Source organism: Pristis pectinata, chromosome 17 (assembly GCF_009764475.1).
Source record: "Pristis pectinata isolate sPriPec2 chromosome 17, sPriPec2.1.pri, whole genome shotgun sequence".
Classification (NCBI taxonomy): Eukaryota; Metazoa; Chordata; class Chondrichthyes; order Rhinopristiformes; family Pristidae; genus Pristis; species Pristis pectinata.
Genome location: NC_067421.1, coordinates 14,732,592 through 14,755,745, shown reverse-complemented (window position 1 = coordinate 14,755,745; position 23,154 = coordinate 14,732,592). Strand labels below are relative to the sequence as shown.

The 23,154-nt window shown below is 44.7% G+C and overlaps 1 protein-coding gene across 1 annotated transcript in view; it reads right to left on the bottom strand.

Annotated features, from left to right (window-relative positions):
* The window catches only part of kremen1 (kringle containing transmembrane protein 1), a 150,604-nt gene extending 135,350 nt beyond the window's left edge, over window positions 1-15,254 (bottom strand). The window contains 1 exon segment of the mRNA XM_052032516.1: window positions 14,984-15,254. Coding sequence (XP_051888476.1) covers window positions 14,984-15,065 — 82 coding nt within the window. The 5' untranslated portion in view covers window positions 15,066-15,254.
* Window positions 15,255-23,154: the final 7,900 nt, after the last annotated feature.

Sequence of the window (23,154 nt, the reverse complement as noted above, 5' to 3'; positions counted from 1 at the left end):
ATTCTATTTTCCTCTTCACAGATGCTGCCTAAAGCTGTTAAGTATCTTCAAGTAATTTTGGAAACACTCAGCAGGTCAGGCAGCATCAAAGGAAAGAGAAACAGAGTTAATGTTTCAGGTCCAGGACCCCTCATCAGAACTGACATCCAGTTTTAGCAAAGGGTTCCCTTACCTGAAATGTTTATGGTTTCCCTCTCCACAGATGCTGCCTGACCTACTGGGTGTTTACAGCATCTTCTATCTATATTTCAGATTTCCAGCATCTGCAGGTTTTTTTTATTTTTCATTCACTGTTGAGTATCTTCCTATTTGTAAGGCTTCGTGTCAAATTTTCATTAATAAATGCACAATATAAATGCAAGTTGTTGCTGTTAGACATCAACGATTTTAGGCATGTAGGGAAATGGAGAAATTGATGGAGGGTAAATAGATAGTTTACCAAATTAACCTTCATTGAATTTGAAACAAGCATAAACATAAAACGTTCAGAGCACACACTTCAATGACATGACTCACAACTTTGGGCCTTTACTCTCTACGATGCATCCACAATCATTCCACCACAATTTGGAGATACATGTCTCCTTTTATGCATCAACAGCACGTGTAAAGTGAGAGAAGTAAAATGGGGAAGATGAATGAAAGCTTGGCGCAAAGGTGAAGAGGAAAGGGTTGTGCCAAGCTCTTGATGGCAGTTCCAAAGCAACAGAACTGGAACAACAGCGAACTCTTAAACTAAATACTATATATTGGGCACAATAGTAACTGGAATTCCAGACTAAGCTTCTGCCTACAGCCATTGTTGACGAATGTTTTGCAGGGTCCACTCAGGAATCTTCCCTTTTCCTGTAATCTGTGGAACAAAGCCCATGACAAAACCATCACTTGTCAATTTGCCTCATCCCCTTCCCCCTGTTCTCCTAAACCTGTACATGTCCTAATGATTCACCCATTTTGTTCTTGTCAGCCCACTTAAAATACTGACAGCTGTATGTACAACTGGAACTCAGAAACTGCTTGAAGAACCTTAACCACTTTATTCTGCTAATGCTGTAATCTGCAGTGATCCATTAACTACCCACAAAATGATAATATAATAAGCCTAAGTTATATTAATTAGAGTTGTATACCTAGTCAACAAAGAAAAACACAGCGCAAGTTCTCATAATACACTTGTTTTTGTGACAGTTCCTTTGTGCTTATAAAGCTAAAAGGATGCTAACACTGAACAACAGGTTGTTTTTTGGTTAGGAATACAAAGGGCTGAATTCTAACCTTCCAACGTGTGGTAATGGAGGGGGAAGTCAGTGCTGAGGCAGTGTGTGTGAAAAACCTGGAGGTCTCTAGTGAATACTTGACATTGGCTTTACAAAGCTACAGTATTTTTCATATTAGTGCTTAGTTTTCTGACCAGGTTGGTTGATTATGATTGATGAGAATAGCTTGACTCGATATCAGCCCCTTGATTTAAAGATACACTACAAATGTAACACTTGGTGGATTCAGGAGTTGCAGCCAGAGCACAAACAGCAGAGTGCATTCTGCCCCTAGGATTAGTGATTCCTCCTCTGACATCATACAGCCATCTGCAAAGGCCCATGGGCACACCACATTCCCTCAGATGAGAGGCCAGAAAGGTGGTGGGGGGGGACACACCATTATGCAGCAGCACTGATGACTGGTTCTGCATTCACTGCTGGAAGAACTTTAACAACCTCTCGTGCAAAAGTGTAAGGTCATGCACTTTGCTGAGAGGAAGCTAAAGGCAGATTATTACCTAAACAGAGATAAAGTACAAACAAGCAAAGTACGGAGGGATCTGAGTGTTCTTCTGCACACAGGTGCAGACAGGTGCAACAAGTGTTTAGGAAGGAGAAGGATGCATTGGCCTTTATTGAAAGGGGATGGAGTTTATAAATAGGGAAGTGTTGTTACAATTGTACAGGGTGTTGGTGAGGCCACACCTAGAATACCGTGCACAATTTTGCTATCTTTCTTTAAGAAAGGATATATCGCCATTGGAAGCAGTTCCAAAGAAATTCACTCAGCCATTTCCTGAGATGAGATGGTTGTCTTATCATGAACAGCTAAAGAAATTAGATCTATCTTCGTTGGAGGTTAGAAGAATGATTTTATGGAAACACCGGAGATTCAGAGGGGGGAATGTCAGGGCAGACAACGAGATACTTTCCACCAGTGGGAGAGGCTCAAATGAGGGGAAGCAGTTAGAAGATTAGGGGATGGTTATTTAAAAATGGGGTGCATAGGAACTTCTTCTCGCAAAGGGTCGTGAATCTCTGGAATTCCCTACCCCAGGAAGTTGTGGAGGCCAGATCACTGGGGGTATTTAAAGAGGAGACAAATACATTTTTGAAAGATTGAGGAATTGAAAGCTATGGGAACTGGCACAGAGCAGGAATTGAGGCCTGGGGCAGATCAGCAATGGAATGGCAGGGACAGGCTTGAGGGGCCGAGTGGCCTACTCCTGCTGCTGTGTTCTTATGTTCTTATATTCTCGTTACTCCAGTGCATCACTCCACACAGGTCACCATGCAGGTCCACACGCTCCTCTGTCACTTTCCCATCTCTCTTGAGAGATACCAAATCTTCTCTTTATGCAATGTTATACCTCTCTCTCAGGGTCATCCCCGACAAATGTTCTCCATCCATCCCTGAAGCACATTAATCCTCACTGACTCCTTACCCTCCCCGCAGAAGAAAGCACAGAACACCAGGGAAGGACAGAGAATCGGAGGACGCCATCCACGTATATCACCTCACACACTCACAGGCTGTGACGATAACCTGTGTGTTGAGGTGCATGCCAATGGGAAAAAGGGAGTTGGGGCCCCGTCATTACCTGGTGACAGAACCCAGTGTTATTCAGGCATGCTGTGTACCATGCTGAATCACACGGACCAAGTCAGCCCGGAATGATTAATGATCATGTGCATTATGACACCTTAAGCATCCTTACCTTGGCAGCTCTAATTCAAGCCATCTATCTCACAGTGGGCCTTCAGCTGTCCAGAAAGATAAATATTTCTTAAGCCGCAGGATTCACGCCTATCTTACAGCAGCTCAGATACTTGAGCTTTGCTGGATCCAGAAAGACAGAGAGATGGGCTTTGACCTGGTGAAGCACATGACACAAGTGAGCGAGAGCAGCTGGCAGAGAAGAGGCTGTGGTGTGACACAGGGCTGCCGGTGTTCTGTTCAGCTGCTCACTGATGCCATACCTCAGGGACCCTCAATGAGCAGGATTCTCCAGAAGTCGCAACAGCAGGCATGGAGGCGTACATCCTAGGCCCCACTATGCATGCTCGCAAAGAGATTGGAGGAATGTGTCATCAGCATGGGTGGCACAGCAGAGTCATACAGCACAGAAACAGGCCACTCAGCCCACAGAGTCCGTGCCGACCATCAGACACCATTTTACACTAATTCGATACCAACCTCATCTTACTTTCGCCAATTCCCACAAGGTGTGCATTGATGAGTGATAGGGGGTAGTGTTAGACATGCAAGGCTATCTGCAGGACTGGCTTTTGATAGGGAACAGGGTGTGAGTGTTGGACCTCGAGAACCTCATGCTAATGCGTGAACTCTGTTTGCTGCTCCTCTCCCACCACCTGAGTTCCCCCCTCCCACCATGTTCATCCAGGACAACTCTGGCTTGTGCCTCCTGTAAGACCAACACACTGGACTGGAAGCCGTAGCTAGTATGTGTTGAATGATGTCTCCAAATTTATGATGGGAGATTCAACGTGCTAATGGCTTGTTGGTTGGCATCAGCTTTAGTTGTACCTCTCCTGGGTCTTTATGTTATCCATCATCAGGCAGGTTTTAAGGCTTGCCTTCAAGCGGCAGTTGCTTCATCCACTTCCAGGCGAGAGCAGACGGTGGGCCGTTACAGGTTAAAGGTGTGGCAGCTGCCTGGGAATCTTGTGTGCACCTGAGGATTCTTCTGCGCAGTGGAAGGCCAGCTGATGGAGGGGAACCCCCAAATGTTGAGGAGCACTCTCGGGTTGCCCGATGCATGGTGTTAGAGATACACTGCACCTCCGATGACCTGGTCACAGATCCAACAACTTCTTCATTCCCACTATACTCATCACAAGCTGGCAGCCATGATATGTTATGGGCTAGCAACTACATGATCCCCCAGATATCTCCAACAAAGTTCAGGATTTATCCCATGACAAAGAAGTTGAGGATAGAACTGAAATCAATGGTCAAAGCCTGGCAGCTGGGTCCAGCTGTCTACTACAACCCAGTGTAATGCCCTGAACCTCCTGAGACTCTGGTGCTCAGGAAATGGATGCCAAGGGCCCCCATGCTCTGTCTGCACAACTGGTGTGACAAGTCTGACGTCTCCACTGATGCAGTAATGAGTTAGAACTTGCCACTCAATTGATTGAGACTTTTACAGCATGTTACCTCCCATTCAGTCCCAAACCTACCTACTTGCAATATACATCCAAGTGTTAGTATCAATAACAATAAGGTCACAAAGTATGTGTAATGCAAATTGCAATTGTTTTTTTTCTGAAAAGCATGCCTCATTCCTTCTCCAGTGGACAGGTACTAACATTTCCATTTTCTTATCATGAGAAAGGCTGCAACCTCACTGCAGCGTGTATTGAACTGATGAAATGTTGCCCCCCGCCCTTAAAACTCTCAAACCCATTCCCAGCACAACCTTTGCTCCTTTACACTGACCTGGATTAGACTCTAAGTATGAGAGAAGAAATAACCTTACACTGACCAGCTGCAACACAGAGACCAAAGTAGGCCATTTGGCCCCTCAATCCTAGCTCTAAAAAGTTCCTTTGTTTTCATTACCCCACCAGAGAAAATGGTTCTTCCATTGCTACATTACCAAATCCTCTTAACCGTTTAAAATATTATACCCACTTTCTATCACTTAGCTTTAAGCACGTCAGATATACCATTGTGTTTCAGGGGAATGCAAGGATAAAAGTCTGGAATTTCTATTTGTTTGGGTATTTAAACCCTACCCATTTCAAGATGAATGGAATGAGCCATCTGATTATATTAGTTTCTGTCTAGTACCTTAGCAAAAGATCAGGATGTAGGGGATCCACTAGTTCTATTTTTTCCGCTTTATTAGTCAAGTGTCTTATATTAATGATTGGAATGCCTTTATTTTGGAAAGGAATGCCTTTATGGTACAAACCCACTTCAAAATAAAGATGGAAGGAATATTTTTCTGTAACTCTTATATTGAAACTTGCTAACAATCAGTTTGACTTTCAACAAGAAGCTATGATCAGGTTGGATTTGGGGAATAGCTATTCCTGAGAACAAACCCAATAAAGTTGAGGGAGAAAAGGTCCAAACTAATACTGAACTGATAATGGTGCCCAGAGAAAAATTAATGAAATCAACTGCCGCAGTCAATAGTAGATGCAGTGCTAATCAACCAAAGCCAGCGTGAAAGCCAATGGTGGCCAACTTGTGGCTTGGTTCCCCCTTTGAAGCATTTGGTCATTATGCCTTCCATCATTACAATATTGCCTAATATACTTATGAAGTATTTCAGTTCATAGAGTGTAATGGATAGCTGGGAGCAATTCCAAGGCTGCAATCTAATAAATGGCATCGTTAACAATGAGAGCAAGGGTTGTACATTTTATGTATTTCATCTAAACTGCAAACTCTGGTGGCAACTTTGGAATCACTTACACAGTATATAGCACACCAGAGTGCAGCAGAGAAATCGACTCAACACCATCTTCTGAAGGGAAGTTAAGGAAGGGCAATAACTGCTGGCCTCACAACCAATGCTGACATCCTATTCAGTCACTAAATTTCAGTGACTATTACTTGAAAGAAATTAATGTGGAAAGTGGGTATCTCTTATTCAGTGACATTAACATCCCTCCTAAATCAGACAAGATTAGAGATTAAAGATAACCTGCCCTATGTCCCACAAATGCCATCCTACCAAATTGCCTTGATCCTGGACCTATAACATTCCTTGCTCTCGTTTCCACATCAACTAGCGTGGTGGTCTATTTGACTGTAATTAGCAAATGAATGGAAATAAATCATGCTGGATTTTAGGCTGAAGCATTCTTCTCCAATTTCTAATTTGCGTGGTCTGTTTCCTTGGACTTGCCGATTTGAGAAGTTGAAGAGAAGATTTAATTAGATTCTTTTAAAGTTATGAAGTGGTTCAGCATGCTTGAAGCTCAATTCTTCTGAAACTTTTCAGCATACATTGAAGAGAATGGAATCTGATGTAAATAAACAGGTTTGCAGAAGGGTGAGCAACATATGGAACAAATTTCCAGTATCAGTAGCCAAAAAGGAAACTTGGGTTTTGTACAAGTTCCTGATATGTGCAGAGATTGTGGTTATTGTTTTTCAAACGAAGTGAAGGTACATACAGTACAGAGAAAAAAGGAACAATTGAATGACTGGGAAGTGCTCTGACAAGCTTGCCCTGATGAAGTATGTTTGTGAATTAATATAACTGCGCTTAAGAAAAAAATATACATTTTAATTTTTTGCAATCATTGCTCCATCGGGTTATTGCTTAAATTAACAGGTTCTGAAATGAATCAGGGTCAATTATCATTCTGCAGCAATGATCCAGTCTTGCTCTTGTAATCACCTTTTAAACAGGTAGTAAAACAATTGCTCTGTTCCAGTGATAGATCAGTTTCCTGAAATATTTACATTGTTTACCTTCACAGAAGCTGCCAGGTCTACTGAGCATTTCTAGCACTTTCAGGCTTCCAGCATCTCTAGTACATGCATATGAAATAACACTGTGTGAACATCCCTCTTTAAAGATGTGATTTGTGGAAGTATGACACTGCTTGCGGTAGCAAAAACATAATAGCCATTCATAATGCACTGTCATCGGCCTGACTCAAACAGCAGTGTTCTTGCTTTGAAGTCAGAAAGTGGAAGGTACAAGATTCCAGAATTGGAGAGCACATTTGGATTCAAACTTTAGTCCCTAACTAAGGGAAAGTTATCTGCAATAATAAAACCTCACTTGTTTGTTAAGGTGCACAAGGGGAATGCAGGATAGATTGCTAGTTCAAAGAAAGATGTGTAACAGCAATAGAGAATTTTAGCATCCATTTAATACAGAATGCCCTCTGGTTGGTAGAGGACCGTCCATTTAATATGCAATATGTAACAGGCAAAAGTGTGTCAGGCACACAGTTAGCTTGGGATATTGAAAAGTTAATGGAGGATCCAGTGTCCACAACATAGGATATATAACCTCTGATGGTGATTTAGGTGCTTAGTTAACAAAGGATATTTAGCACAGGATATCCAATGGGCAATAGAGGATCAGATCCCACTCAATGCAAGATACTTAACATGGTATATACATGCGCCGTTGGAGGATCGGATGCTCACTTAATGCAGGGTACCTAACAAGGGATATAACAAGGGTAGACACTGTAGTGTAGCAGTTAGCGTAACGCTTTACAGCGCCAGTGACCTGGGTTCAATTCCGGCCGCTGTCTGTAAGGAGTTTGTACGTTCTCCCCGTGTCTGCGTGGGTTTCCTCTGGGTGCTCCAGTTTCCTCCCACATTCCAAAGACGTACAGGTTAGGAAGTTGTGGGCATGCTATGCTGGCGCTGCAAGTGTGGCGACACTTGTGGGCTGCCCCCAGAACACTCTACACAAAAGATGCATTTCACTGTGTGTTTCAATGTACATGTGACTAATAAAGATATCTTATCTTATAATGGGCAATGGAGAATCAAGTGCATAGTTCATATGAACTGGTGATAATGGATCAAGCACCTGATTCATGCAGGGTGTCTGAAAGGTAGCCAGTCCATTCCCAACAATTTTCACCAAAGGCAAAATTCAAAACCAGCTCTCCAGAGTTCTCTCAGCTTGGGACAAAAACTAACACCAAGATAACGATTTAAAAGGTGAGTCATTTCATTCTTGGTGTCTTCACACTGAGGACACCCTCCAGTGTGAAAATCACTGTGATGCTGGAGGAACTCGGCAGGCTAGGCAGCATCCGTGAAGAAAAGCAGGCGGTCAACGTTTCAGGTCAGGACCCCTCTTCAGGTCCTGACTCGAAACGTTAAACGCCAGCTTTTCTCCACGGATGCTGCCTGGCCTGCTGAGTTCCTCCAGCATCATCATGTTTTTCATCTAGATTCCAGCATGTGCAGTCCTTTGTTTCTCTACACTCTCCATTGTGTTGTGTGGCACTGCAAATGTGCTAAACTGGATAGACTTGGAACAGACCTGGCTCAAAACTAGGAATCCATGAGGTACTGAGGGCCGTCACCAGCAGCAGGAATGTATACCATGCAATCTGTAACCTAATGGCCAGCATATCTCTCACTCTGCCATTCCTATCACTCCACCAAAGGATCAACCCTGGTTCACTGAGGAGTGCAGAGGAGCTTGCCAAATAGCTAAACAAAAAATGAGGTACCAACCGAGTGAAGCAAAACAAGACTACATACGTGCTAAACAAAACAAAGCATGTAATAGAGCTTAGCAAGCTCTCGACCAATGGATCAGATCAAAGGGCTACAGTCCTATCACATCTTGTCATGAATGGCGGTGAAAAATAAGCAGTTCATAGGAGGAGAAGCCTCCAAGAACATCTCCATCCTCAACAAGGGCAGAGACCAGCATGTGAATGCCAAAAAGACCAAATCATTCGCAACCACGTTTAGCCAGAAGTGTCCAATAAACAATTTACCTTGGCTTCCTCCTGAGATCCTCACTGTCACAGAAGTCAGTCTCCAGCCAACTCAGTTCACTCCACATGATTTCAAGAAATAGCTGACAGTGCTTGATACAGCAAAGTCTGTGAGACCAGAAAACATCCCACTTACGGTACTGAAAACCTGCACTCCAGAACAAGCTGTTCGTCTCACCAAGCAGTTCCAATACAATTGCAACACTGGCATCTGTCCAAGGTTGCCCAGGTATGACCTGCCACAAAAAGTGGGACATATCCAGTCAGGCTAATTGTCACTCAATCATCAGCAAAGTGATGGAAGGTGCCATCGACAGAACTATCAAGCAGCCCCTACTCACCAATAACCTACTCACTGATACCCACTTTGGGCTTTGTTAGGACTAGTAGGCTCAAGACATTACAACGGCCTTTGTTCAAACACAGACCAATGAGCTGAATTCCAGAGTTGTGGTGAGAGTGATTGCTGTTGACATCAAGGCACATTTAACCAAGTGTGGCACCAAGGTCCCCTGGTAAACTGAAGTCAATGGGCATCATAGGGAAAACACTCTAGTGATAAGAGTCACAGCTCACATGAAGAAAGATGGCTGTGGTTGCAAGAGGTCAATCATTCCAGTTCCAGAATATTACCGCAGATTTTCCCCAGGGCATCGTTCTAGGCCCAACCGTCTTCACCTGTTTCACCGATGACTTTCCATCATGTGGTCAAAAGCGGGGCTGTTCATTGATGATTGTATAATGTTCAAGTCCATTTGCAATTCCTTAGCAAATGAAGCAGCCCATACCTGTGTGCAGAAGGACCTAGATAACATTCGGGCATGGGTTGATCAGTGGCAAGAACTTTCTTGGCACAGCAATGTCATTAGACAATGACCACTTCCAAACAAGAGAGAATGTTACATCTACATTTGAAAATGAAGGTCAAATCCTCCAGTATTGATACCCTGGGGTCACCATTGACTGGAAACTCAACTGGACCAACCACATAAACCGGTCAGAGGCTGGGTATCCTATGGCGAGTGACTCACCTCCTTTCCGCTGTCTACAAGCCACATGTCAGGAGCGTGACTCTTCACTTGCCTAGATGAATGCAGCATCAGCAAGTATCAAGAAGCTCAACACTACCAAAGGCAAAGCAACCAGTTTGACTGGCACAACATCAACCACCCTAAACATTCATTCCTTTCACTATTGTCAGACAGTGACCGCTGTGTACACCAGATACAAAGTCCACTGCGGTTACATGCATATACTAATCCAACAGCCCTTCTCATAACTTCTACTACTATGAAGGACAAGGGCAACAGATCCATGGGAACACCATTACCTGCATGTACTCCTCCAAAGAGCGCATGATTCTGCTAGGAAATATGTTACCATTCCTTCATCATTATTGGATCTAACACAGAAACTCCTGGGGCAGCACCATGGGAGCACCTACACTAGAGGAACTACAACCAGCTCAAGAAGGTGGTTCACCACCACCTTGTCAAGGGCAATTAGAAATAGGCGATAGATGCTGGCCTTGTCAGTGTTGCCCTGATCCTGAAAATGAATTTTAAAAAATTGTCTGGAAGATAACGATAAAGACTATGAACTGTTTGAGGAGAATGTACTCGAAATATTTTTCCATCATTTTTAATTTAATTTGAGCTCCCCTAGTCCTGGGCTGCCAGAATTTGGAAGAAATGTCCAGTAATTTTCTTTTAGGCATAAATGACAAGTCAGTGAATGGTCATGACATCCATTGTGAAATCTGCCACAGGCCAGTGCCAAGGTTCCTTTGCACACGGACAGATAGCACGTTCACTTAAAGTTCACACAGAGCTGGTAGAGAGAGACTTTCATTCACCACTCCTGGTCTGCATTTAAGTGCAGGTTAGAAGTAGCTTTCCTGTAAGCCTCCAGCACATGAATATCAGTGTGATGTAAGCAAACGTTCATTAGATTATGTTCCAATCGACTTCTCTCTTGTCATGTTAAGTGGCACCTTTTAACATAGAAAGGGTGCAGAGGAGATTTACAAGGATGCTACCTGGAATGCGGAGCATGCCTTATGAAAGCAGGTTGATGGAACTCGACCTTTTCTCCTTGGAACGACGGAGGATGAGGGGGGACCTGATAGAGGTATATAAGAAGATGAGAGGCATTGATTGGGTGGATAGTCAGAGGCTTTTCCCCAGGGCTGAAATGGTGGCCACAAGAGGAAATAGGTTTAAGGTGCTGGGGAGTAGGTATAAAGGAACTGTCAGGGGTAAGTTTTTTACTCAGAGAGTGGTGAGTGTGTGGAATGGGCTGCCGGCAACGGTGGTGGAGGCGGATACGATAGGGTCTTTTAAGAGACTGTTGGATAGTTACATGGAGATGAGAAAAATAGAGGGCTATGGGTAAGCCTAGTAATTTCTAGGGTAGGGACATGTTTGGCACAGCTTTGTGGGCCGAAGGGCCTGAATTGTGTTGTAGGTTTTTCTATGTTTCTAACTAAGTCTGCATTATACAGTATATGGAACAACAGATGGCTGGGATTGTTTTATAAGGCTTTGTAAATGATATTTAAATGTGGAGTGTTTGTTAAAAGCTTGAATATGCTCCTAAATCATGCTCATTACTGTAGACTTAGTTCTGCTGCTGGCAATCTCATTTGGGTTCAGATGCTTAGGATCTGAACTCCTCCCACAGGGTTTCTGCACTCAGTGCACTATCACAGGAGTTCTGCAGTGCAAGAGGTGGTGCAATGGGCTGAGTTGTTGAACTGGATACACTGCCTGTCCAAGAGAACACTGAAAATCCCACAGCACTTTGCCTGATTCCCTGGCCAGCATTCCTCTCTCAGCCAACATTCTTGTGGGGTGCAGCTGACAAAGAATGGTCACCATATCTGCCTATGCAGCAACAATTGGTTTGGATCACCGGATTTAACAAGATGCTAACATTACATAAATATGGACGACTGTAGATGGATAATTGCCTTATTTGCAGTTGGAGTTCATGCTTTTGTGGTTTAGCCAATATTCCAAAAATCCCCTTCCTGAGTCCAATTGTTTTGTGATATAAGTAAAGATATTGAATGTTATTATGCCATTGAACCAGAGTTTTCATCGGGTCACTGATAAGAGAGGGTTAAATGAAAAGTAACTGGTTCTTACTTCTGTGTGTGGTGTGTAGTCAATAATGGCTATCTGGCAACAATTACAAGGCTCTAGTCTAATTGAAGGGTGCAATGACATGACATATTTCCTGAGCAAGACTTGAACAGTTTATAATCGTGCTCTGAAGCCACAAGATTACATTACTGCCTTGAAATCACTGCAGGTGATGTTGCTTCTCTCTCTCTCTCTCTCTCTCTCTCTCTCTCTGTTTAACAAGTTGTTTTCACTCAACCTTAGTTGCACTTAATGCCAGCCAGCGCCTATCAGCATGAAAACCAAATGCATTTGCACGATTGTTCACATCAAAAGATATCTGGCACCGGCATTCAGTGCCCATCCCTATTTCCTTTGAAAAGGTACTGGGGGAATTTCTGCGAAGTTGGTAGCGATTTGCTAAAAATTACATGCTTACCAAGCCACTTGAGAAGGTGTAGGGCTGGAATACATAGTGTCCACCCCGGAGAACAACGCGGATCTCCTTCCCAAGAGGGACTTTCGGGCTCCAATCCTTTCAAGTTTCCTTCCACTGACACCGGCTTTATACCTAGATTTTTTTTAATTCATTTCAAATTCCCATAGTAAGATTTAAACTCAGAATTCTTCTCATGTTAATCCAGGCCGGCAATGGCACAAAATGACCAAATAACCGTGTCCGGATTAACAACTGTAGCATGCCCGCTGCTAGAAATAATTACCATTCCCGTCTAGAGATACGGTAAACAAAATTAACTATTTAAATGTAGACACAAGAGATTCTGCATATGCTGGAATCTGGAGCAACGCACATTAAATGCTGGTCAGGCAGCATCTATAGAGGGAAAAAAACAGGGTCCAGACACTTCATCAGACTCAGTCCTGATGAAGGGTCTCGACCCGAAACGTCGACTGTTTATCTCCCTCCGTAGATGCTGCCTGACCTGCTGAGTTCTTCCAGCATTTTGTGCGTATAACCATTTGCTGTAAGTGTTCCTGTTAGAGCCTTCCAAATTGCAGCCGGTATTATTTTCTGTGTATAAGTCTTAAGGTATTTGTTCCCGCGTCTAAAATTGACACCTTAAACCCCGAGTCCTTTTCGTTGGAGGGGTATGTGCTCACCTCTGAGATCACAACAAAGGGTGTAATGCTGTCCAAGGAGATGTGCAGCCCTACTGCACGTCTCTGTTACCGGAGCCGTGCATACGCCGCCGTGTGTTTGCACCCTCGGTCTCGATGTTTCACACCACGGCCCAGACGCAGAGGGTCAGCGCCGATCGGATCCCTCCCAACCTACCCTGTCCGATCAGGATCGCCAGACCGTGCTCGGGAGCAGGACAGTTCCTGACTGCCGCTCACCCCACCACTCGGAGACTATTCGGAATGGCCGAGTCCGGCTGAGGCTGGGTCAGCCTCCGGTGCTGGAGAACACGACGGGGTTGGGAAGGTGACCAGTCCCAGTTTATTTCTCGAAACAAAAGCTACAGCCATCCGACTCTTCTTGTAAATACCAGTCCCCATATTGCCCCAGACCGTTCCAACAAAGGGTATCAACCTGAAATATTAACTAGTTCTCTGTTCACCGATGCTGCCTGACCTGCTGAGTGTTTCCCGCATTTTATTTCAGATTTCCCGCATCTGCAGATTTCATCTACTTGTCTCCATCTCACTTCATTTTCAATGTACCGGGCTGATTCCTAATGTTGGAGACTTGGGAGACTGCGCGTTTATGGGAGGAGAATAGAGGATTTCTAGCGACCGAAGCTTTCGAGAGACAGTCTTCCTGTAAAGGGCCGGGTGTGCAGCAAGTTGGGGTTAGCAGCCACCGCGTCGGGGAGCAGATTTAAGGCTGAAGTTTGGAGCAGAGAGACCATACGTATGTCGGTCCACAGATGGTGGCATTGAGGAACTGACAGCCTGTGACAATCTGTGGAAAGCGGGGATTCTTAATAAAGCGTCAGCACTACAATTGGCAGAAAAATGAACCGTTTTCTTTTAATGAGACCACGGCTTGGGACTCCAGATCTTTTGTAAAGTGTGAGGGGCTTCAATCAGGACAAGAACTGGGTTGTATATTTGGGCCCACGTTAAACTCCCGCACGCAGTATTTCAGCACGAAGCGTTTGCCCGCTTTCCTTTCGCCAGGAAAACCAATAAAGAACTTAAAAGATGTTAAACTGAGTTTCCCAGTACTGTACAGGAAATTCACACCAGATCGCAGCTCACTAACGTCTCATTCAGCAGGGATAGGGCTTAATCAGAAACGGTTCGTTAGCTCAAAGACACACTGCGATATTTATTATCACAATAGTTGATCCTTTTCCAACCTAATTGTGCGCAGAACTGAGAAGATATCGGGTTCCCGGAACGGGCTGTCAGTAAAAGTGATTTCTCTATCACAGCGGAACGCTGACGGGTTAGGGATCCCAACCATATCTGCCCGAGTCAGCTTTGCCTGATATATCGACCCGTCTGTGCCCGGCCATGTGTAACCCTGCGTTGATCCATTCACTCTCCCCGTGCACTGGCCGACTGCTTGCGGGATCTGTCGTGTGTCTGACCATTTCCACCAGAGGCTGAACTATCTTCTGCGTATCTTGCCAGCATTTACTCAACCGACATATTTAATTTCATATATAGTTATTCATTTATCTATCTATCTATATGCTTATCTCTATGTGTTTAGTGATTTTAGATAATTATTCATTATATTCTATTTACTTATCTATACATTTAGAGACATCGTATATTGTATGTAACCGGCTATTCATACAGGTACATTTATATTTAACTGTTCATCATTTCATTGACCTGTGTATTTCAATATTTATCGATCGTTACAACAAAGACCACCGTCGTTTTGCCAAAGTTGCAAATGATGGAGGGGAAAAAAACTATCTTGAAAGTCTGAGAGCGATCGATTGAGTCCCCCACGCCAGGTTAGTGTTGTACACACTTGGTGCCTCTTTCTCCCTGGTGTCTGACGGGCTGGGACCCAACCCTTGTCCCACCGAGCCGTCATATAAGCCACTTAGACATTCCCCACCCCGTCCCCCGAAGAACAAAATCACCGCACCGGGGTGGGATTTAAAAAGAAAACCGTGCGTTCACGGCAGCGGAGTGACTCACCGGTGTTTAACTCTGCCCACCCGAGGGTGACTATGCATCCGAATCTCATGTACAGGGCGAGCGCCTCTGCCCAGGAACCCATCGCTGAGACGGCGGAGCAAGAGAGCGAGCGGCAGAGCGAGGGGAGGTCCGTCCCGGCCAGGTAGCGGGGAGGCACCAGCAGGACTGAGCAAGTCAGGTTGGTGGCTTGGTGTCACCTCTCAGTCCCCTGATCCCTAACTCCAGCTGTACCCAGGGGAGAGCCTAGGGGAGTGGGAGGGAGAGAGCGAGCGAGCCAGCGAGAAGGGATCCTATTACTGGGAGCATGTGACAGGAAGCCTGGCTCGAAACCTGCTTGAAAAAGACTATCAGCCGCAAGCAGAGACCCACGCTACGGGCTCCGTCTGCACCTGGGAGCGATCTTCCTCCCCGCTCAGCGTCCAACTGGGATCACTTGTCTCGCTGAGGAAATAAAACCCAATAAAATCACAGAACTCGCCGTGCACTCTCCCCATCCCTTTTTTTTAAAAGAAAGTATTAATATTCAGCGTCCTTTGAAAGAAAGAGGTTTGTGTTACCGCCCGAAAAGCTTCGCCGGCAATGGAGTATTTTCTGAAGAGCAACTCAGGAAACGCAGGGCAAGATCCCACACGCAGTGAAATCAGGCGGGAGGTACAGTCCCACGCCACCGGGTTCTACTTTCCTGCAACCATCAGGTTCTTGAACCGACCTGCACAACCCTAAACCTCCCTCAGCAATGGAACACTACCGACCACCTCTTGCACGACCATGGAATTGTCTCTTTTTTTTGCACTAAGGTCTTGCACTTGCACACTATTTTCTCTCTCGTTTCACTCTCTTGTATAATTTATATGCCGTGTGTTGTTTGTACTTTTGCGCCTGCGATGCTGCTGTAAGCAAATTTTTCACTGCACCTGTACCTCACCGTACTTGTGCACATGACAGTAAACTCGACTTGAGTTCATGTCTTTGGTAATATTGCCCGGGAGACAGAACACCGTCTCTGAAATAACGACGGGATGGGGGGGGTGGGGAGGTAGTGGGGGGGGGGGGGGTAGTTGATTTGTATCCATCTGAGAGGGAACAGTTGACCTCGGTTGAAGGCCTGACTGAAAACCATGGGATCTGCCCATGCTCATGTCCCTGGGTGGGATTTGAACTCAGAGGTAGAAGTGCTTCACTGGAGCCAGGGCTGGGACCAAGGAGTAGCAAAGAGACCAGACATTTTGTTGACAATATTGTAGTATATTGTGTAAATAAAGTGTCATTTCAGGTGCGTTTTCACATTTCCCTTCAAGGAGAAAGACACCTTATCTGCAGGTGACCTGTACCGAGCAGATCCCCAGGAAGACTCTGTCAGGAGTTGGTTTGTAGCCATGCCTGATACATTGGATTACAAGAGACCCCATTCAAAGATGCAAGGACCTATACTACCCCTGTGTCCATGGAGTACAGAGGAATCCCACAGTTGACACTTTCTGGGTTACCTGATTCTACAGGAAGTGCTCCAACAATCTGCAATTTCCCTTTTTTAGTGAAATAGTTAATTGGTTGCCCGTCCCCAACACTTCCCAGCCCACTACTTCCATATTCCAACATCCATCCAACAATGGGCCAAATGTTGTCGGTTCTTATGTAGCCTGTCTCTTTAAACCATCCGGTTCCCTCTCTACAACAGGTTGTTCTTAGCAATATCCACCCACCACTTCCCTATTCTTGCTCAGCTTCTTGTTTCATCCATCTGTGTGCGCAGAGCCACGAAAGTTATTCCCACTGTCTTCTTTCTTCAATTCTGGCCAAACCTTCATGACCATTTCTCTTGGATCTTCTGGGTAAACCTCATTTTGTCAACATTATTATTTTATGTCCTGCAATTTCTTGATATCCCTCTCAGCCAACTCAGCGCTGCAGTTAGTGCCTTTTACTTTTATCTGTTCCATCAAATCCAGGGGCAAATGCAAGGCACACCCTGACCCAACGCATGATTATGAAGCACATGAAGAACATGAATGTACATATATGCATACACATACAATATGTGTATAAAGAACTCCTCCAAAAGTGATCAGATTTAAATTCCAGTGCCTGTCCCTGCTCAGAACTGGATGACTATATGGAGGTAGACGTTCCATCATAAACTCATGCCTTCACTTTTTGCAAAACATATAGAGTCATATAGAGTAATACAGCACAGAAACAGGCCCTTCAGCCCAACTCATCCATGCCGACCAAGATGCCCATCTAGGCTAGTTCCTCTTCTCGCATTTGGCCCATTTCCCTCTAAACCTTTTCTATCCATTCAGCTGTCCAAGTGTCTTTTAAATGCTGCTGTTGTACCCACCTCAACCACTTCCTCTGGCAGCCCGTTCCATGTACGCACCACCCTCTGCATGAAGAAGTTGCCCCTCAGGTCCCTTTGAAATCTTTCCCCTCTCACCTTTATGCAGCAAACTAACCCTTTACTGATGTAATCCTTACCCATTCTCTGACACCAACCTACACAAACCTTTCCACCTGTTTATCTGTCTCCTCTCTGACACTGAAGTGCACGCCTTTCTGATTCTCCCAAGTGACATCACATTCCTCTTCTGAATTTGTGATTTAAGTGTTCTACTCTCCACAAACAGTTAGTCTCTGGAAATCTATTACAGAAGATAACGTGTCATCAGCAAATCTGAGGATGTTTAAAGCATTGACACAAAGGAGTTTCTCTAACATCATCACTTAGTGCAAGATTCATTAGTGCTCCCAGTGCAAGGTTAAATAAATCAGGGAGCATTTGCATCCTTGCCTAGCCCCAGATGGTAATCTAATCAATTCTATCAGGTTCATTCCCACTCTAATAGTGCTCAGAAACTTGTTACGGAGGTTTCCTATTAGTCTAACACTTTCTCAGGCATACCTTACACCCTCAAGACATGTCCTGTCCCTTCACACCACAGACTGTGAAAGGTCTGCTTAAAATATATGAAACTGTTGTAACAGCAGATGCTCCATTGCATAAATTTCTGTAAAACATACCTCATCACAAGCAGTTGATCTAATCTTCCTGGTCTAAAACTGGCTTGTTCTTCATGCAGCATCATTTCCGCATCTGTTTTCATTCTGTTCTGCATCATCTTAGTTAGTTCCTATACTTACTCAATGAGCTGATTCTTTTCTAATTGCTACATTTACTCTTGTCTCCTTTACGTGGAGTTTTGTTTAGAACTCTGGATTTTGGAGACAGCAACAAGTGTTGTGTGGATGGAGTTGCCCAGAGGTTCACGGGCATCAGTGCCATTCCAATGCAGCACCCTCTACAGAGGGTCTGGTATTTATGTAAGGTTGGCAAGCAGCAATATGTTCCTTCAACCAATCAGATGAAAGGATCATGCAGGGGTAGACATCCATCCTGTCACTTGTATTAAACAGCCGTTGTATACATAGCTGTGCATTTGTGCCTTGCATCTGAAATTCAATTCCATTAACTTCATTTGCTTGGAATTTGACCCAGTGACAATGGAAAATAAGAGGTGTACTTCCAAATCAGAATGGTGCATGACTTACATGCCATGATGTTCCAGTGTGATTGCTGCCCTCGTCCCGCTAGAAGTTACAGAGTGTGCTGGAGTGGGCTGTCAGGGTGTCCCTTTGGCAGAAATGTTATTTCAACTCGACAATATTGCAGGTTTATCAGTGTAAGGCCATTCTGTTCCTGTATGTGGAACCCCAGTAGATTCAGAAACCATGTCTACAGAGGCCTGTCCTGTCCTGGTTCCTAAACAGCCCACTGGACACAACTGAGGCAAGAATATGGCATGGTATGAGTACTCTAAGTACCTGGCAGTTGTCTCATTAAGATCTGAATATTCTCACGGAGCAGCTGAATTCTTTGAGTGAACACCCTTGCAGTCCCAGTACAGTTCTGAGTTCTGAGTGAATTCTTTGAGTGAACACCCTTGCAGTCCCAGTACAGTTCTGATTTCTGAGTGAATTCTTTGAGTGAACACCCTTGCAGTCCCAGTACAGTTCTGAGTTCTGAGTGAATTCTTTGAGTGAACACCCTTGCAGTCCCAGTATAGCTCCATGTTTTGAGGTGGAACCATCAGGAGAATGTAGGTGGAATCAATCTGCTCTCTACTGGTGAAGCCCCAGGAAATGCTGCTTGATGTTCTCTACCTCAGGAGAAGGAGGTGAACTCACCTCCTCATGAAGAAGGAGCCTCTGTCTCTTCTCCAGTCTAGTGGTGGACATCACTTCACCAGTTGCCTGCATTGACCCTGAGGAGATCCTGAAAGCTGCAGACAGATTGGGGAATGCACAAATCTGTAGTTGCAGACACATCCCCAGTGTCTGGCACACCACAGTCACCACCTCCTAGGAGAAGCAAAGTCTCCACAGCCATTGCTTCTCAATTAGATGCACATCTAATAACTATTCAGTGCTTGCTGGATACAGCCTCCTGGACAGAGGTTTTCTCTCCCTCCAACTCCTACCTCATCTTATGGATAGCCCTGATCTGCCAGCACTTTCCACCTCTTCCCTGTCACATCCAGCAGCCACCAATGCTCCCATTTCTTCCAGCAACATCTAAAGATATAACCTGGGAATATAATCTCAGCCCCAGCCACAGTTTTCCCTGTTGAGCTTTGGGGATATCACTTCCTCACAAAAACTCTTTCCAGTGAACTCAGTACTGGGTCAATGCCGACAAACCCACCAGTCACTGAGGCTTTCTTTCAAATGCACGGGCCAAGGAGACTTCCTGCTGCAAAACACAAGGTGCCCCAAGAATGATAAGCAAGTGGCCCGAGCTGGATTGTTGCAGCACAGGAAGGTAAGGGCTGGCATCATCAGCATTCACACTTCCAGCATCACCAGCTGATATATCTCACTATTCCAGGGAGCATGCAATGTGTGTGCTGGCATGGCATACAATTTGCCAAGCAGCATGATTAGTACTTAACGTGTGTGCTTACAGATTGTATGTGAAATTGGAAGCAAATTGGCTCAAAAATAGTTGAAAAAAAATATACTTCCACAATCTCCGAGTCTAAACCAGGGGGTCTTAGAGAGAAATCAGCTCACTGAGAAAATTCAGTGTTCAATTAATAAGGCATTCCATATGTTCATTGCAACAAAGGAAGAGGACATTCAGTCCATTGAGGCTATGCTGGCTCTTACAATGTTTCCATCAGCCCTATCACATGACAAATAACAGTAAACAACTGATTTACCAGCATGCTTTTGGGATGTGGGAGTAAACCAGGGCACCTGGAAGAAGCCCAGTGGTTACACTTCCACAATTAGAAAATAACAATTACAGTGCCAGAGAGGTCCATTGGTGGTAATTAAGACCTAACACACCACTGAAACTTCAATTCCATTTAACTTGATAAACCAAGAACCAAGAAAATCTTTCACATCATTCAACTAGTTTGTTCACTGTGGGAAGCAATTTAATCAAAAGTCTGATCACAAGTTGTTTGCAGGTCATGCAGTTTGCTACGTTTGTTTCTGCTCTTCCATACATTTGCCGCACATTGGCACAGAGGGGGCATCAACTCATGTTTTGATATTAATGGCACAGCAAAGTTCCAGTGGGCACCTGGTGAGCTCTTGATCAGTGGGCGCCTGTCACACACAAGCAGGTCTGCACAAAGCCCACTTCTGTGCAATTGACCAGGACCATGTCTGTTGAGTCCAAAGCACTGACCTGGCCTGAGGTCCTGACTTAAGAATTGTTTCTAATGATCATTCCCACCTTCCACCTTGCTTCCAACGAGGTTTTGTGCCCCAATCACTTTGAGTCACCACACCAACCCCCACCACTGAACCACTGGGTCCCACTTAGCCTCTCTCCCACCCAATCACATCTCCCACCCTTGACACCTACAGACGCAACCAACAAAGGAAGGCAAAAGTATTAAAAATCAACGTGTTGCTCTTCAATGGTTTAATGAATGTCAGCAAGAACAGAGGAGACAGTCTGAGTTAGTACATGAGCAGCTCAACCAATCACTCTCCATTTTACAAGCAGTAGAACAAGGGTGATTGGCTGTAAGTACATTGGGAATTGAGATAGCAAGGATAAATGGTAAGGGTTTCAATAGCATAGGAGCTGAGGCTGGAGTAAATTTGGGTGATGTTATGGATGTGGAAATACAGTGTCATAGAGCCATACAGCACCAAGTCACTTCCTCCAACCAATTCCATGTTGACCATTAAATACCTATTTGCATTTTATTCTTGTCACTTTCTCTTCAACTCTCCCCAGATGGTATCACTTGCCTACGCACTAGAGGCAATTTAAAGTGGCCAGTTAATCTGCTGACCTGCACGTCTGTGGGAGGAAACTGGAGCACCTGGGGTAAACCTGTGCAGTCACAGGGACAACATACAAACTCCACTCAGGAAGAACTGGTGATCAACCAACCATGGTCGCTGGCGCTGTGAGGCAGCAGCTCTACCAACTGTGCCACTGTGTCTTCGAGATGGCATGGATACATGGCCTGAAAGTCAGTTCAAGGTCAGCTATCTCTATCTCTGCCTCACTGTCTCTACCTGTCTCAAAAATGACACACAGTTTCAACTGGTCTGGTCCAGTTTTGGACAGTGGCAGGGAGAGGGTGGAGCCAATGCTAGCAGATAAAGTCAATATTTTAAGTCTTTCCAGAATTTAGATGGAAGAAACTTCTGTTCATCCTGACAATCCAGAGATAATGGAGGGGTCAAGAGACCTTTCCCAGTCAGCAACCTCCTAACTTCCCCATCTAACTGCATGAGTGCAGACTCAGGAGCTGCTGATAATGTCACCATCCACTAAATCCAGGCCAATGTGACCATGTGTGTCAGGGATTTTGTCCTCTGCACGAACTTTGTTAGAAGTTAGATGATTTAGATTATGGTGTAAATGGTTCTGTGGCTAAGTTTGCAGATGACACCAAGATAGGTGGAGGATTAGGGAGTATTGAAGAAACAGGAAGGTTACAGAGAGACTTAGACGGTTTAGGAGAGTGGGCAAAGAAATGGCAGATGAGATTCAATGTTGAGATTTGTGTGGTGGTACACTTTGGAAGAAGGAATAAACGGGCAGATTATTATCTAGATGGGGAGAAAATTTAAAGTACAGAAGTGCAAAGGGACTTGGGGGTCCTCGTGCAGGATACCCTAAAGGTTAACCACTAGATTGGATCGGCGGTAAGAAAAGCGAATGCTATGTTGGCATTCATTTCGAGAGGTATAATGTATAAAAGTAAGGGTGTGTTGATGAGGCTCTATGGGGCACTGGTGAGACCTCATTTGGAATACTATGTGCGGTTTTGGGCCCCTTATCTTAGGAAGGAGAGGGTTCTGATATTGGAGAGGGTTCAGAGAAGAGTTACGAGGATGATTCCAAGAATGAAAGGGCTGACATACGATGAGCGATTGTCGGCTCTTGGGCTGTACTCATTGGAGTACAGAAGAATGAGAGGGGACCTCAGAGAAACATTTCGAATGTTGAAAGGACTGGACAGAGTAGATGTGGCAAAGTTGTTTCCCTTGGTGGGTGAGTCCAGGACTAGAGGGCACAGTCTTAGAGTTAGAGGGTATCCATTTAGAACAGAAATGAGAAGAAACTTCTTTAGCCAGAGGGTCGTGGATTTATGGAATTCGTTGCCACATACAGCTGTGGAGGCCTGATCATTGGGGGTGTTTAAAGAGGAGATTGATAGGTATCTAATTAGTCAGGGTATCAAGGGATATGGGGAAAAGGCCGGGAATTGGGGCTAGATGGGAGAATGGTTTAACTCATGGTGAGGTAGTAGAGCAGACTCGATGGGCCAAATGGCCTACTTCTACTCCTTTGTCTTGTGATCTTGTTAGAAGCCTGTGTACCTCCCTCACAGCATGATCCCCAGCTCCTTCCAACAGCTGCAGCACTTTCACCAATTGCAGGATTCTCAAAGCATCAACAGCTATCATTCCCTCATCCTCAGTGAAAGCCAGGACTGACTCCCACCATTTCTCAGCCTGCAGATGTGAAATTTGGAAATGTTTATTTTATTTTGCCTTGCATCACAAATATTTCCCTCCTGTTGTGTTCAGTGTATTGTTTTGATTTCCACAAATGCAAATCAAAAAGCTTTTAGTCTGGTATTTGCATAATTTGTTTATTTGTACTTCTCAAATCAGAAGGATTGTAGTTT